The sequence below is a fragment of the Alnus glutinosa genome, chromosome 4 (assembly GCF_958979055.1).
Source record: "Alnus glutinosa chromosome 4, dhAlnGlut1.1, whole genome shotgun sequence".
NCBI classification, from domain to species: Eukaryota; Viridiplantae; Streptophyta; class Magnoliopsida; order Fagales; family Betulaceae; genus Alnus; species Alnus glutinosa.
In genome coordinates this window covers 35,188,506-35,204,218 of record NC_084889.1, presented here as the reverse complement: position 1 = coordinate 35,204,218, position 15,713 = coordinate 35,188,506, and the positions used below count along the sequence as shown (strand labels likewise).

Genomic DNA, 15,713 nt, shown 5'->3' with positions numbered 1-15,713 from the left:
ATTTCATGCCATTTATTTTGCAACTAGTTGATCAAGAGGTAACGTTAATAGATAGACTGTAATTTCTTCTTTCCTAGTTTGAATTTTTAGGAATCTATACAGGAAATGTAGATGTACGTCTTTTCTACATTAGTAACATAAAAGAATGAGTAATGTTACATATTATCTTTATATCTTTTTTTTATTTTTTAAAATTAATATGGCTCTTATATTATTATTGTATCAAAATTTAATGATAACCTATTATAAATTCAATGGTGATTTTCAAAATCAAATAAATTATGAAGGATAAAAACGACGTTAAAAGAATACATATATTGAGCAACGTGAGTCTCAACCATGCTGTAAGCCTGTAATAACATGAAAGGACGCGATAGAATAGTCAAAGTTAGATATGAAATAGATATTTAAGAATTTTGAATCAATACCCAAGCATTTTATTGGTTATGTCATAACAAAGGGAAGATCAGGAGGGGATCCAGTTAATACATTTTGAAGGGCAAAATTATTCATACAGAATTTTATGAACAATTTTACCCCTTTTATATACTAACTGGATCCCTCCGGTTGGATCCAAATGCATAACAAAGAGCCCTTCTTTTGATAGAAATACAATTTTTTTTTTTTTTTTTACATGTCCATACAAGAGGGGAGATTCGAACTAGTGACCCCCGCTTCATGAGGCGTGGTCCAAAGTCGATTGAGTTACTCTTTAGGGACGATAGAAATACGATATTAAATGATGGTTGAAGTCATGACTCTTGGTTAAAGCTAAAGTTTCTGCAACTTGGTACTTTATAATAAGTGTCATTTAGAAATAAATCAAGTCTTATTGCAAGGTGAAATTGTAAATTTTTTACTATCACAAAATTAATAGCCTGGATGCTATTAATGATGTCAGTCTATAGTGACCACCAATCAAATATGGTTGTGACGGTCACGCTATAAAACTGTTGAATACAATTAAAGACCAAATATTAAACATAAACATAAATTTCTGAGCCATAGAATTAAGCCCTTATGACTGTATGTCTGTCATCTGTACATGATGATCTATACCATATTCATTTATCACAATTTAATAATAAGTAATTATTCTTTCCAATGCACTTATAAACATTTGATGGGTCTAAGTGTCACATCTGTCAGTTCGTAAGCCTCTATAAAAATGGTTGTTAGTTGAGTGAGCTAAAGTGTATATTTAACCCAAACATGAAAGGCCACGATATAATAATTAAGGGAAATATATATAAAAAAAAAATCCCCTCAACTAATAGGAGATTTTAAAATAGCCTAATGAATTTCTAAGTGTGCTAAAGTGACCCATAAAACTATCAATATGTGTCAAAAATGCCATTTTTTTTCAATAATGCCCTTATTCCCTTAAAAACTAAAAATAAGAAATTATTAAAAAAAAAAAACTTTTTTTTTTTTTAGAATTTTCTTCTATTTAAGGTAAAGAGTGGATTATAAAGAATTTGTTGCTAGTACTCTGCGTACAAGTTCAAATTTGACAATGACAATTGTACCATTTCAGTAGGGCTAAACCATGAAGCATTGCAAATCGTAAGTACTGTTTTAAACAAAAGGACGGTTGCTCATGGATTTGATCAGGAGTTACTAGTAAAACACATGATGGATTTGAGTTTTGAGACAAAATTGAATTTGAAATAACACCTTGTACCATTCATGATTTTTTCACCAATACTCAAATTTTATACTTTTCATAATTTATTCAAGCCATTTAAACTAAAAGCTAAATTCATGCAGATCTTCTTTCTTTTCAAATACTTCCACCCAACTGAACCGTACAGAAAGATCAAAAATAAGTTTATATCGTTAAGAGTCTCACATTGCCAAAGTATATATACTTAGATGGTGGACTTTATAAGTCATGAACAAACCTCTTTCTTTAAAGTGCATTTTGTAGAAGAGTAAGGTTCAATAGACTTTATCATATATATTCTATCATATGCACATCTACAGGGTGCCTATATGCCGGCATACATTGCTGAGGTCAAAATAATATGGACTTAAAGAGAGAGCAATTTGACTGAATCCAAAACATACATTGCTGAATAAAAAGCATACACAAATATATGCACAACTTACTGCCAAATTAAACAAAGGAATAAACGAAGAAATATCAGTCCAATTCGCATGGTCTGCTATAATGTAAAGACATCAAATGTTGTGTAGACCCATCATAGGAGTCTTCAAACGACATAGTGGAATCTACAGATTCTAACAATCTAGGCAGCCAAACAGCATCTCTTACTTGCTTCAAGGTTTGTGTATGCAACAAGCTCTGCCCCATGCATGATATATCAATCTGAGAAAAAAATCCAGTATCTTAATTAGTAAGACACCATGGTATCGAATTCAGTTGTGGACTGAGGGAAAAACAATATTAATAAAATAAATTAGATCCTGTAATCTTAAAGCAGATATTCTGATCATCCAAAGAACTACCAAAGTATGCTGCTAATAAAAACTGCATGTAACAGAGTTACAAGAGAATCAGTAAGCTACTAAGTTGAATGAGTAAAAAGAGTATGGGGCACATAAGGTCTTAATGATGGTGGTAGCTAATGAAAAGAGAAATTTAAAACTGATGGATGCATGAAATTGCAGAGAGATTATTACTTTGAGATCGGGAAACTAACAGCAATCCGATACAGTTCATACTTTTCCTCATTGAAGATCTCAACGTGGAAAATACACCAAGACCAAAATCTTACAGAGTATACTACAAATTAAACAGAACCAGATAGACTATACGTACATTTTGGATTTCATGGTGAACAGGGCTAGGTAGACGAACAATTATCCCCCAGCTTCCTCCAGGGAATCTTCTGTTGCCCATGAAAGGAAGAGGGGGGAGTAGAAATAATGCTGCAGTCAAGCAAATATTGGCAATCCTATTTAGCATTTGATTCTTAATTTCCACTTGGTTATAGTTGCTATTATTTTCGACATCATATTATTGATCCCAACTGAAGATTGGCTAGCTTGTTCATTATGCTAAACACATGGATTTCTCGTGTATGAATTGCTTTCTTTCAAGCAACAATGCTTAATTACAATGTCAATAATGCATGCTCAACTTAATAATAGTTAAGGGTGGGAACTAAACTACGTACTATGAGCGAAGTCAGGAACCATATGATGTTTCAAGCAACAATGCTTAATTACCATGTCAATAATGCATGCTCAACTTAATAATAGTTAAGTGTGGGAACTAAACTACGTACTATGAGCGAAGTCAGGAACCATATGATGTTTTTGTAAGTTATATCACATGCATTGTGGGTGCCATAATTTTACACCATATATTAGGCATCCCCAGAAAACATGCTAAAAAATAACCTATGTACGTAGGAAAGAATCTGAAAGAATTATAGTTAGTTTTATACTAAATGTGTTTCCTGAATGCATGGTTCGCAAAGAGCTCTATTGACATGAACTGATCACCAATGAGGAGCAAACCCCTGGATATATGGTCTTTTACCTGTCTCCATTTCTGTTTGGAAATTCCTTTTTACCTTCAATATTAATTACCAGCTCTATCCACTTTCTTTCAACGCATCAAATTTGGTTTTGTAAATAATGATGCGTGCCATACATGCATGATACAATTTTAACTTCCCTACATTTTCCCATGCACTTAAAAGATGCATGGGAAAAAATACATTTTACTCGCCCCCTCGGCGGAAGTAGTACCCCTTTTTTTATTTTTTATTTTGACTCCAATGTTAATTAATATACGCCCCCTAAGTTTCTGAGATTTTAAATGTTATTCATCTGTCAACAATTTTCGTCTTCTACCAGAAGAAGTCCCACATGCACCACACGTGAGTTTTTAGGAGCAAAATGTCCCCAAATTATCCCCAACTTCACGCGTGCTTTACCCAAAATGCCCCAATTTTTCACAAAAAAAATAAAAATAAAAATAAAAATGATTGGGGGTGGCCAATCGAACCACCCCCATTTTCTTTTTTTTGGGAAATTATGAGCATTTTTTTACTTTTCATCCCCTAGAAGCTGCATGTGGACATTCTTTCTTTAGAGAATACAAAAATTGTTAACGGATGAGTAGAGAAACATTGACAATCTCAAAACTTCGCCGGGGAGGAAGGTACATTGCCAATTTTTAAACAGTAGAAGTAAAAAAAAGAAAGAAAAAAGAAAGGTACAACTACTGGGTAAAATACATTTTTCTCAAGATCTATATACAACAACATTCTAAACTGGATAGAAAAATCAGTGAAGCATGGAGAACTCACTACTGACAGAAGATAGAAGTATAATCTATTTATCACTATATATATGACAAGGATCTCACAAAGTAATAGATAGAATGGATAGATAAGCCTCAAAGAAAACCTATCGATCTCAGAAGCAAAAATGCAAAATCTAAACCACTCCAACTAAACGAGTTTCTAGCTAAACCACAGGCGAGTGAACAGTCCTCGAGAACTTGAGTTATAGATACTTTTTTTCCCGTTCAATGGGTTTTTTGTGGTATTTCAATGCAGTTATTGCCATTCTATATATATAGTATGTGCATTTCATATGAAATTTGCTTTCCTGTTTTGAAGGTAATACCCAAAATGCTTGATAACGCTTGATGCCCAATTATCTGCCACACTGCCAATCTCTTTCGTTTTTTTTTTCCCCCCTTTAATCAAAGCCCTTGTGGTCCTGTGGAATTCACATTTTCTTTCAGAAGGCCAATTATTTAATTATCGCTGCATTAGACTCTACTCATACAATAAAGCAGCTGCTAGCTAGCTAGCTAGCTAACACTTGATCCTTTTTAATTCCCACTCATGCCATTGCACTGGAAAGTGGAAACAGCAGAATCCAAAGCACTTGGTCCTTGACAAGGTCTGACACTCTTCTTGCCTTCTTGGAGTTCGTCATTTTCAACCTAATTGACTTTGTTAAGGACTTTCTTATTGCCTACTACTAACAACCCCCCCCCCCCCCGAAACAAGGGATCAATGAGACGTTCATATGATCAGTTAGAGACGTTCATTATTGCAATGGAACCACTTCGTTGAGTGTTACTCATACGTCAAATTACCATATATCTCAAAAGCTCAAACCGATAAAAAATAATGAATTAACATGGCATGTAGGCTTCATTACCATATATGCACTTATTATATTTCTAAAATGCAATTGAAATGATTAAGATTAAAAAATATTTATGTCTAATTCCGGTGTTCAATAGTTTGGGCTGGGAGTGTTAATATATATTTGGAATGTCTTGATTTGTGGTATCCTAGGTCCACTACAATTCTATGTACGGCGTTGACAAAATTCATGTATAATACTTTGCCCCAACTCATGTTCATGATATAAAATCATTAACAGTACTAAAGTTTTGCCAAGAACGAACGTCATGCATCTTTCTACCCAGTATAGATGACTTGATGAATAGGATCAATCTTATGGTAGTACTGATCACCCAACAGACAGACAGACAAAATAATAAAAGGCAACTTTAAATAAATGAATGATACCTTTATGCCTTCCATATATATTGATCTTTTGATTCATCACAATGGACCTTTCTAAAAGTGCATAGTCAAAATTGGAGAACAAATTAACAACTTAGTTAAGCGAATCTTAATTAGCTTAATTAAGAGTCTACTTTTCACATAAATTAAAGGAAATTAATTTGTTAATTTCAGCTCACTCTTGACTCTACTACCATAGTAAGCTTCATCATCAAGAGCAGGCATGCACACACGTACCAAGAACTCAACCAAGAAATTTGAAGTTTTTGATCATGTGTGTATATATATATATATATTCTCAGAACAGCAAGAAAAGTAAGACGACAGAAAGCATTAAGAGGGTGTGTGTGATGAAATCATGAAATGGCTGCCTAAACCAAAAAAGATGGAAGGTGAAGTATGAGAAGGCTTGTCAAGAAATGATCCGGCCATTTGCATGGCGACTGCACAGAAAACAAAGACAAAAATAGCATTCACTGAACAGGAAGCACGTAATGAGAGCGACCTCACAAAACAACAAATCATTTTCATGCAGGCTTCGTTTTAATTATCTCAGTAACTATTAAATAGGAGAGAGAGAGAGAGAGAGAGAGAGAGAGAGAGAGGGGAGGAATTACCTCAGCCTCGTTGGAGAGACCAAGCTTTCTAACCAGGTACTTTTTAACCATGAAAACCGTCACGTTCTCGTCCCTTTTATTTCAAACCAGAAAAAAGGAGGACGACACCAAAACCCAAAAAAGAAAAGTAACGTCAGCTTTTCTTTTCCACTCATTTCACTGAACACCATCATTAGCTAAGTAGAAAAAAAATGTGACGCTGATATGATCATGTATGGATTCTAACGTGCACCACTTACTTCACTCTAATGTACGCCTTCGGTATTTGATGCACCCCTTCCCCTTCCCTGCTCACACATAAAACAACACAAGCCAATCACCAACACTGAAGCCACAAGCAAGAGAGAGAGAAAGAATACTATAAAAATATAACGTTAGCATGATCATAATCTAAACTGAAAAAAACAAAATTTTGTATGAGAGTGAGAGAGACCCACCAGAAAGAAAGTCACAAGAAAACAACAAAAAAGGAAAAAGGAAAAAAAGAAAAAAAAAAGAAAGAAAAGGATTTGTAATGATGAATACAAGGAAAAACTTTTGCTCACTCACCGGTTGGTTAAGGAGCGGAGGGTAAACCACAAACCAGACGACTGGGGTCTTCTTGTGGAGAAGTAATCATGATGAGTATCATCGGGAACCGGCATTTGCCAGTCATGAAGACCAAGAAAGGCACCTCCTGAATCAATGTGCCATGGCCATGATGAAGGCATGCCATTATGATGATGATCATCGTAATGATGATAATGATCTGGCCACAACAGGTTGTGATAATTACAAGTGGACGGCGGCAGTACACCCACATGCCTGATACCATCATCATTATCAAACCTTAAACCTAACCCTAACCCTAACCCTATCTGCTGGCTGCTGGTTTGCAAGGGTGAAGAAGAAGAAGATGCGGATGGAAGAGGATTAACTGAAACTGGGTCGTTTGATCTATTCTCTTCCGCTTTCCTGCAACCTTTTCCAAACCCTAACCCTAGCTCAAGCCAGTCTCCTCCTTCATCTTCTTCTGCTTTAAGTTTGTAATCTTGGAGGGATTTGTGAGGAGAAGAAGAAGAAGAGGCCATTGAGTGCATATAGCTATAGCTACTTTACGAAGCGATCTGTTTGGTAAAAGATGAAAGGGAAAGGGTTTGGTTTGGCTCTTTATGGAACTCATACTTTCAACTGTTCATACCCAACCCATAACCCCATAGACACTCAAACTCATCCAAGTACATAACAAACAAACCCTATTCTTTTTCTTTTTTCTTTTTCATTTCCCCCTCTGTTTTTTAAAAATAAAGCAAAACATTTTTTCCTTTCTATTTTCTTTTTTGCTACTTTTGGGGTCTCGGGATTGAAAACCCAAACACGGAATTATAGAGAGGTGGGTTTGGAGCTGAGTGTCGCTCTTTTCCGAGGCACAACATAATGCTCTGCTTCTGTTCTGTTCTTTCTTTCATTCATATTCTTTGCGTCCAAACAGTTGAAGAACTAGGATTTTGTTAGTTTCTACAGCTACACGCTACCCACAGAGCAAGAGAGAGAGAGATATATAATACATGAAAAGAAGAGCAAATGATTTTGTTGTACCTGTGTAGTTTGTAAGCGTGTTGTTTCTTTTTTGTACGAATCAAGCTCGATCTGCATCAATCCCATTGAAACACTATTGCTCCTCTTTCGCTTTCCCTATTCTCCCTCTAGATACTAGAAAAGAGAAGCGACAGTTATATATATATATATATATATATATATATATAAGGTTACCTCGCAGTTATTGAACTTCAGGAAAAGAAAAAAGTGTGTCTACTTCACTTTAGAGGGTAATCCACGGTTTTTACCATGATAAGTACGTGCTTTTAGATGAACCAAAATAGATATATATATATAAATACACATGATTTTCTACAATTAATACTTTTTTAGTGTTATGTTCAAGATCAACGATGGACAGTTCATTTTGCGGGGCAGGCATATTAAAGGACAGAAATTATTTATGATAAATGCTGATTCCCTTAATCAAGATATTTAAATTATTTGAATACCGTAGATTAACGGATTTGTTAATTATAATTTAAGGGATATGTGATATCATCATAATTATTAGATATTTTCTATATCGTGTTATGATATGTACAACATACGTAAAAGAATTATTTTTCAATAAGAAATAGATCTCTAATTCAGAATTTTTTCTTATTGGAGTCGTCATAATCTTAGAAATCAAAACCTAATTAGTCTCTTATATAATCGGTAGTCTAATGTTTCTCTATTTAAAGGGGAACTATCAATAAGAAAATGAATGAGTTGATTATTATTATAGAATATAGTTTACTATATATGTTTTGGAACTCAAGGCTCCCTCGAAGTAGCCATCGGAGATCACAACTCTTTCAAAGTAGCCGATTTATCATTTTCTATGTTTTGTTACTAGTAGGTTCACATAAATATGTTTTTATTTGAATTTATTTAAATCACACATAAAACTCTATAAATAAAATCTTGTACTCAAATCAAATATGAAGGAAAGATGTAGCCAGTAAGGTTTTAACGTATGAATATAGGTTATAGGCCAAATCAACTTAATCTCTGTATTTTCTTTCTTTCCTTTATTATCAATTTTTGTATTCATCACTAATTAACTTTATTCTTAAGATGAATTTAACACTTTTTTCTTTTGCATGATAAAAATATTAACAAACAATTTAAAATACAAAACACTCAAAATCACTTTTACTTTTATCACACCAGAATATTTTTTTAAACAAAAAAATATCATTTTAAAAAAGCCTCCGTTATCAAGTTAGTTTGTAAACATATTAAAACACCGAATAAACTATCGCGTAACGGTCCACGTTCTAATAACCGGTGATGTAACAAGTGCAAAGTGGACTGCATTATTTACTTGTAAGAAATTTATAATAAAAGTTAAGATTACTTATCTTGTGTAGGTTACAAGACATGTAAGCTAAATTATTAGCCACACATGTTGAGTATGGGTCAATTCAGAAGCAGTGCAAGCATGCCACATGGAAAAGGCTAATTAAAAACATTATGATGTGTGCCCATAGGTCGCGTGTTATGTGAGCTTAATTAGGAGACAGCCCACTGTGTTTTATTTTTATTTTTGATTTTGACAGCCCACTGTGTTGACAGAGATACAAAATTCCCAAAAAAATTAAATAAATAAATACAAAATGAGACGTGGAATGCCATTATCGCCGAGGCATTAGATCATAAACTCTTATATGATGAGAGTGCCCCTCACAATTTACAAATATTCAAAAAAAAAAAAAACACAAAACACAAAATTAATTAGTTGAAATTGAATAATTATTTGACCGTTTAATTAAAAGCTTTTCAAATATAAGAAATCGGCTCCTCTTCCGTTCATTTGAACTGAAGAGAATTTGAAGTCGGCGGCACCGACTATCCCGTTGTTTTGGCAAGTTAATAGGATTTCAAGTACTTCAAATTGTATGTGGAGATTCTTATTTACTATTGGGTGAGCTTCCTTATTTTTTATGAGGTCTGGCAAACTAGAATAACTTTTCCTCACTATTGATGATTCCTTCAGTCTCCAACGTTTAGATCAATAGATTAGCCTTTGTTTTTTTTTTTTTACTTTTCTAAGCAAGTACCAAAGGAGAAGTGAAGGGTACAGAGGAGCAGATAAAATAATAATAATAGTAATAAAAAAAAACACAAAAAATGGTGGAGCAACTCAACAACTACCTAGTACAATCAATACAGTGCATAAAAGACCTAATATTATTGAAAATGGGCCATACGAATGGCCCAGCTCACTGGCCAATAAAGAGGCCACAAAAAATATTGGTTTCTAGAGATTGAAGCACTAGTAGAAACCGGACCGGAGCCGTCAAGATGGAGTACCATTGCGGTGTCCAATGAAGGAGGTATCCGACGGAGAAAACTTGGTGGACACCGCATCTGAATCTAAATCTAAGATTCTCCATAGGCAAAAAGACGGTACAATCTATATCCATAGAAGAAATATAGAGGAAGCTCTAGATCGATCTTACGTGTGACCGAATGTCACACCCCAATCCCAGAATGGGACTAAGGTAGTGATTTTTTGAATTTCTCAATAACTTATGAAATACTTTTATAGTATAATATCTTTCTACTTTGGGAACTCTTTGGAATCTCAATAAGATAAACTTTAAATTCTTCAGTAATTTATGAAATGCTTTCATATATAGTAAAATTTCTTTCTTCTTTGGGAACTCTTTGGAATCTCTTAAGTTTTTCTCTTATTTGATCATAAACATAAAAATTTACTTCCAAAAAGTAATTCCTATAAAGCTTTGTCTTTTCATTTGCTTTGTGGCCTTTCACAGTACTATTACGCCTCATGTGTACGTCAAGGATCCTGACTCAACTTGTGGCTACAAGAGGAGTCATCGGTATGGTAGAACTTGTTTCTTACTTATATAATAGACTAAATGATGATTTGTTGAGTTTAACAGTGGCTGTCTTTCATAGAATTTGGTTGAGAAGGAACAAGCTGATTTTTGAGGAGCAGTTCTCTTCCCCAATGACGGTGTTCAAAGAAGCTTCTAAATTGATTGAAGACTTTAGAAATTTCAACAGGAAGGAGTCTTTGTTAAAGGCTCCTGTTGTTCAAAGTTTAATTGGATGTAAAGTTTGGAAACCTCCTGATGTTGGTTTTTTTAAGGTAAATTGGGATGCTTCTGTAAATGTAAATGCTGATGTGATTGGTTTGGACTGTGTTATAAGGAATGAGGAAGGTCTTGTTATGGGGGCTAAATGTTGTGTTTGTAAAGCTCAGGCTGATCCGTTATTGGCAGAGGCCATGGCTGCTCTCCTTGCATTAAATTTTTGTCTTGATATGGGCCTTGCTAAAATTGTAAGTGAAGGGGATTCTTTGCAGATCATTAAGGGGCTGAGTGTTCCAGATAGTCATCAAGACCGAATTGGGCATTTTTTGCTGGCAATTAGACAAAAAGCTTCTTGTTTTTCTGTTTGTAAGTGGGCTCATTGTTGTAGAGAAGCTAATAAAGTTGCCCATATTTTAGCTAGAAAGGCTTCCTCAAAATGTCTATCCTATTGTTGGATTGAAGATCTGCTTTTTTTTATTTCCACTGCTTTTCTTAGAGACTACTTGGTATCTACGCTGTAATGGTTCTTCAGTTAATGGAATGTTATTTGGTGTTCAAAAAAAAAAAGAGTCATCAGGAGATGAGCCTAAATGGGCCTAGTTATAAGGAATTTGAAGTACCTTTTTAGCCCAATAAATTACCCATGGGTCTAAAAATGGCCCCAACGTTTTTTTAGGCTTAAAAACGATTATGGGCTGAGAGAGATTGAATTGGGCCCGAAATTAGCTCACTAGGCTCAAAAACTTATCTTCGGTTCTAAGAGCCCAAAACTTTTCCTTAGGCCCAAAATATTTTCTATATATATATATATTTTAAAAAAAAAGAAAATTTCATAATTTTCTGATCTTTTTTACAGAGCGGGGATGTAAAGCATTGATGCACTCACAAAAGTCAGAGGCCTGATAAAGCGTGTAATGCTTCAGCGTAGAATATTTTACCAGAAAAAATTACAAAATTAAATTATGTTAAACAAGTTTATAGAAGAGATGAAATTATCAACGACTACTTCTCACATGTTTTTTCTTTTTATAAGTAATAGAGATTTCATTAAAAACGTAAGGTGTCCCAAACACATTTGAAGTATACAAGAGAAACCACCTAATTAGAAGGAGCAAAAAGAAGAAGAAAATGATGATAACAAATCACTAAAGAATAAACAAAAGCAGCTGTCCAAATATACAAAAATGTTGAAAAATAAAGACTTTATAGGAAGATCAGCACTTGGTTCTTTGAGCACCACAATTGCCCCCAACAATTGACATGAATCAATAATCAATACCAAAAGAAGAACACATGAATTGCACTTGGCATGCAGTACAATAGAAATCAGAACGATAGCCATCACTGCAAAACACATTTAACTTTTAGGGGTTTCAAACTTCAAGGAATGCAAACAGCATATTCCATTTGCAAAACCTGGAGAAACAACATTACTTAATGCTCAAGTAGATCAGGATGTATAACACAATGCATATAAGCGCACATTCAGATCAGGACGACTACGGCAATTCAAAGAAACATCCTATGTTGCTCAGATTCAGGAACGGGGTGTCAGGTGCAAGCAGCAGGCGTGTCTCTAGGAGTTTGACTCCCCTTGTCCGAACTTATGATCCATGTAGTACATACATGCGTTACAGAACTGAATAGCTAGCTATCTGTATCAACTATAAACATCTAGCTATCATTATCTACTATAAGCAAGTAAATAATATGGTTACAAAAGTTGAGGTTAAAACAAGACAATAACATGGAAATAATTGCCATGACTATGCTAACATAACTATACACGTTTGGCCTTTGGGCAAAAGCATAAGAAAAAGGAAGACTAAGTGCAAACCCTTCAAAAAACAATATATAGCAAACGATTTGGAAAAAATGTGAGAAATTTTCTTCCCCTTTCTAAGGAAATGTTCTCTCCTAAGCTGACATCACAAAGGAGAACTGTCCTATAATTTCAGTCAAAGATCAGACAAGATCCTACACCCACATCAGTGTCATGTTGCCTCAACACGGGTATGATGAAAAATTTGCTGAGTCTGAGAATGGGGAGACTTTCTATGAAGGGGAATAATGTTGTAACTTGGGAGTAATTTCTGAAGGTTTTCTATGACAAATGTTTGCCCGAGAGTTTGAGGCGGTAGAAGGTCCAAAAGGTTATCCCATTGATGTAGGGCAGTATGACCTGTTAGAGTATGAGGGAAAAGTTCTTCCAGTTGTCTTATTTTGCTACTTAATTGATAACCAGGAGAGAGGCTGGGCAATTAAAACAGGATTTGGAAGCTAGTTTTCAAGGATTAGTGTCTATGGAGCAAGCACCCCATTTTGGCGAAGTACTGTAGCATGCACAGATTCTGGAATCTAATAGTGTTAGTGCTCAAGAAAGTAAAGATCAGAGGAAGAGGTTCAGGTCTGGCAACTTTCAGGAAGGAAAAGTTCTTCCAATTATCTCAGTTGGCTCCTGACTCAGTTGACAACAAGGAGAGAAAAGCTAGGTAGAGCAGGGTCTGGACGCTAGTTGTCAAGAATTAGTGGCTATGAAACTTGCACCCACTTTTTCAGAGATAGTGCAGCGCACACATATTTTGGAATCTAATGGCGTTAGTGCACAAGAAAGTAAAGATCAGAAGAAGAGGTTCCGGTTTGGCAACTTTCAGGAAGGAAAGGGAATGTACAGGCCCAGAAGGGACAAGCTCTAGCTGAATTAGATGCTAGAGCATCATAACAGAAGATAATGGAGGCTTACAAAAGCTGCGACAAGAACTATGGTGGAAGGCTTATTATAACAAGACTAGGGCATGTTTCAGATGTGGGCAAATTAGCCGCTAGATTAAGGACTTTTCAAGTATGCAGGCTGAACACCTTACAACGGTCATGGGGTCCAGACCAAAGATCCAGGAATATATCTTTGCTATAACCGAGCAGGATGATCAAGCATCCAAGTGATGACAAGTACCCTTCATTTGTTTTCTCATTTAGCAGGAGTTTTCATTGATTCTGATTCTACCTACTTGTTTGTGCCATGTGTATAAGCCAAACATGTGAGTTATGACCATCACATGCCTAGATTCATGGTATGGATGAGAGTTGTAAAATACACATACAGAGAGATTGTTCAACAAGAAAACATAAGTACATTTAAAATCTTAAGCAATGATCATCACTGATCAACATGAAGCAATAGCAGCCATTGTTTATTCCTTGTATCACCAAGATAACAATCAATGTAGTAATTACCAGTTTCAAATAGTGTATCAGGTGCAACTTGTACTATATTCAGCAACCTACAGTTTGAACTAGACACTCACAAGTCAAAAAACAGCATCTTATGAAGGTCAGAAATGTTTAATGATAGTCATGAGAAGAATATCTAAAATATGAGGGAAACTGCAGTTACCAAGATATGTAGTGGTTCTTATAGGATAAATGTTATACCTAGAAGGGGTGGCAGGGGAAGGAAGGATCTTTTTGGCATTTGTAAATCATCCTGTAAATATAATCACCCACCATAAGCCAGTTGATCAATACTTTTCAAGCATGCTGAATTAATTCTTTCTGGCTCCTTTACATGAATCAGAAGAAGGCCTTTTGTTTGCCCAAAAACGAAAGAAAGTGAATAGATCACTTAAAAAATTATGAGTGCAAAGAGCGAGAGGAGGGAAGACGCAGGAAAGCTATTTACAAATAACCATGTATGAGAAAATTTGCCAAACACTCAGCATAAAGTTCACTCATATCTCACGTTGATAACTTTGTAAATGAAACTTCTAGAATCCATATCTCATTTTGGGATGGGAGTTCAACTATATGAAATAATGTGCCATTCCAATAAGAATGTGTTTCACCACAGTAACCGATATTGTGCTGATAGAGTACCAAAAAGAAAAAGATTATTACATGCCAGAATCTCTCTACTTAATAAACCATCCCACAATTGGTGTACAAGATTTTTACCTGCTGATATAGAGTTTCATACAAAATTCATAGAACTTACAAGTTCCTCCAGTCAAAATTTCTCACCATAATTGATAAAAGTACCTCTTCTACTAGAAAATGATTAAAAGAACATTACCAAAACCAATGTAGCCAAATGCAAAAGCTGCCACCAAGGCACTAGTCCCTTGATGGTTTGAGATGGTAAGTGCCAAGAAGGTGCTTGCCCAAGTGAAATGAGATACCAATGCGTAAGAAAGTTGTTAAATATATATATTGTATAATACACTGTAACAAAATAAGTATGTTCAGTGTCATCATCTTCATCATCTCATAATCAAAACTAATTGTAAACAATGGAAATAGGATCAACTGAAAAAGAAAACCTCAGGAATATCTATTATAGAACTTACACATTGTCACTCAACCTACACTTAAAGCCATTACAAAAACTTACACATAAAACTTGAGACTAGAGGATAAAAACAGGTAGTCAATGAAAAAATGAATAATTACAATAAAGCTTCGTGCTACCAAAGCTTACCACCAAAAGGGCCAAAAGACGCGGCATAGTAGCACCAAGTAAAACCATCTAGGGAATAAACAACACTTGACAGCAAACACCATATGGAACCAAAAACTAGTTATTGCTCATAAATATTATGCCAAAAAAATAAAAAATAAAAAGAGGGGTAAAAAATTCAATCCAAGCATCACAAATAAAGGCTAGCATGTTTCTCTTGTAGAACCCAGTTGATCAGAAATCAGAAAAATGATGAAGATTTCAACGAACTTAGAAAAGGTGATAGCCACAGATTCATCAATATCTGTTATCCTAATCATAATTTTAGAAACCCAAATTTATTTTCGTTAATAAGCTGTATTAGCACTTTCCTTCCCTTACCTATATATGTTAGGATTCCTTATTATACTAGGAAACCCTAGATTTTCCTCTATAAAATCAGTGTAGATGCCGTATGGCCACTCGCCGAAGAATAATTCAGTCAATT

At 34.8% G+C, this 15,713-nt stretch overlaps 1 protein-coding gene across 2 annotated transcripts; it reads right to left on the bottom strand.

Moving 5' to 3' along the window:
- Nucleotides 1-1,980: 1,980 nt before the first annotated feature.
- On the bottom strand, nt 1,981-7,866 carry LOC133867109 (uncharacterized). 2 transcript variants are annotated; one of them, XR_009899994.1, is made up of 4 exons: nt 7,724-7,866; nt 6,385-6,432; nt 6,146-6,218; nt 1,981-2,332 (listed from the first exon to the last, which is right to left on the bottom strand). XR_009899994.1 is itself a non-coding variant. In XM_062303791.1 (4 exons), the coding sequence occupies exons 1-4, from the start codon at nt 7,222-7,224 to the stop codon at nt 2,147-2,149; spliced, it is 837 nt and encodes a 278-aa protein (XP_062159775.1). In that variant the 5' UTR covers nt 7,225-7,692; the 3' UTR covers nt 1,981-2,146. The 2 variants fall into 2 exon arrangements, 1 of the variants encoding a protein (XP_062159775.1); XM_062303791.1 differs by lacking the exon at nt 7,724-7,866 and adding an exon at nt 6,695-7,692.
- Between the last annotated feature and the right edge of the window lie 7,847 nt (nt 7,867-15,713).

Coding starts and splice junctions, on each gene's coding strand:
- LOC133867109 (XM_062303791.1), bottom strand. CDS start 7,224: ATGCACTCAATGGCCTCTTCTTCTTCTTCTCCTCACAAATCCCTCCAA. Junction 6,433..6,694: donor CTCCGCTCCTTAACCAACCG/GTGAGTGAGCAA, acceptor ATGTGTGAGCAG/GGAAGGGGAAGGGGTGCATC. Junction 6,219..6,384: donor AAGGCGTACATTAGAGTGAA/GTAAGTGGTGCA, acceptor TTGAAATAAAAG/GGACGAGAACGTGACGGTTT.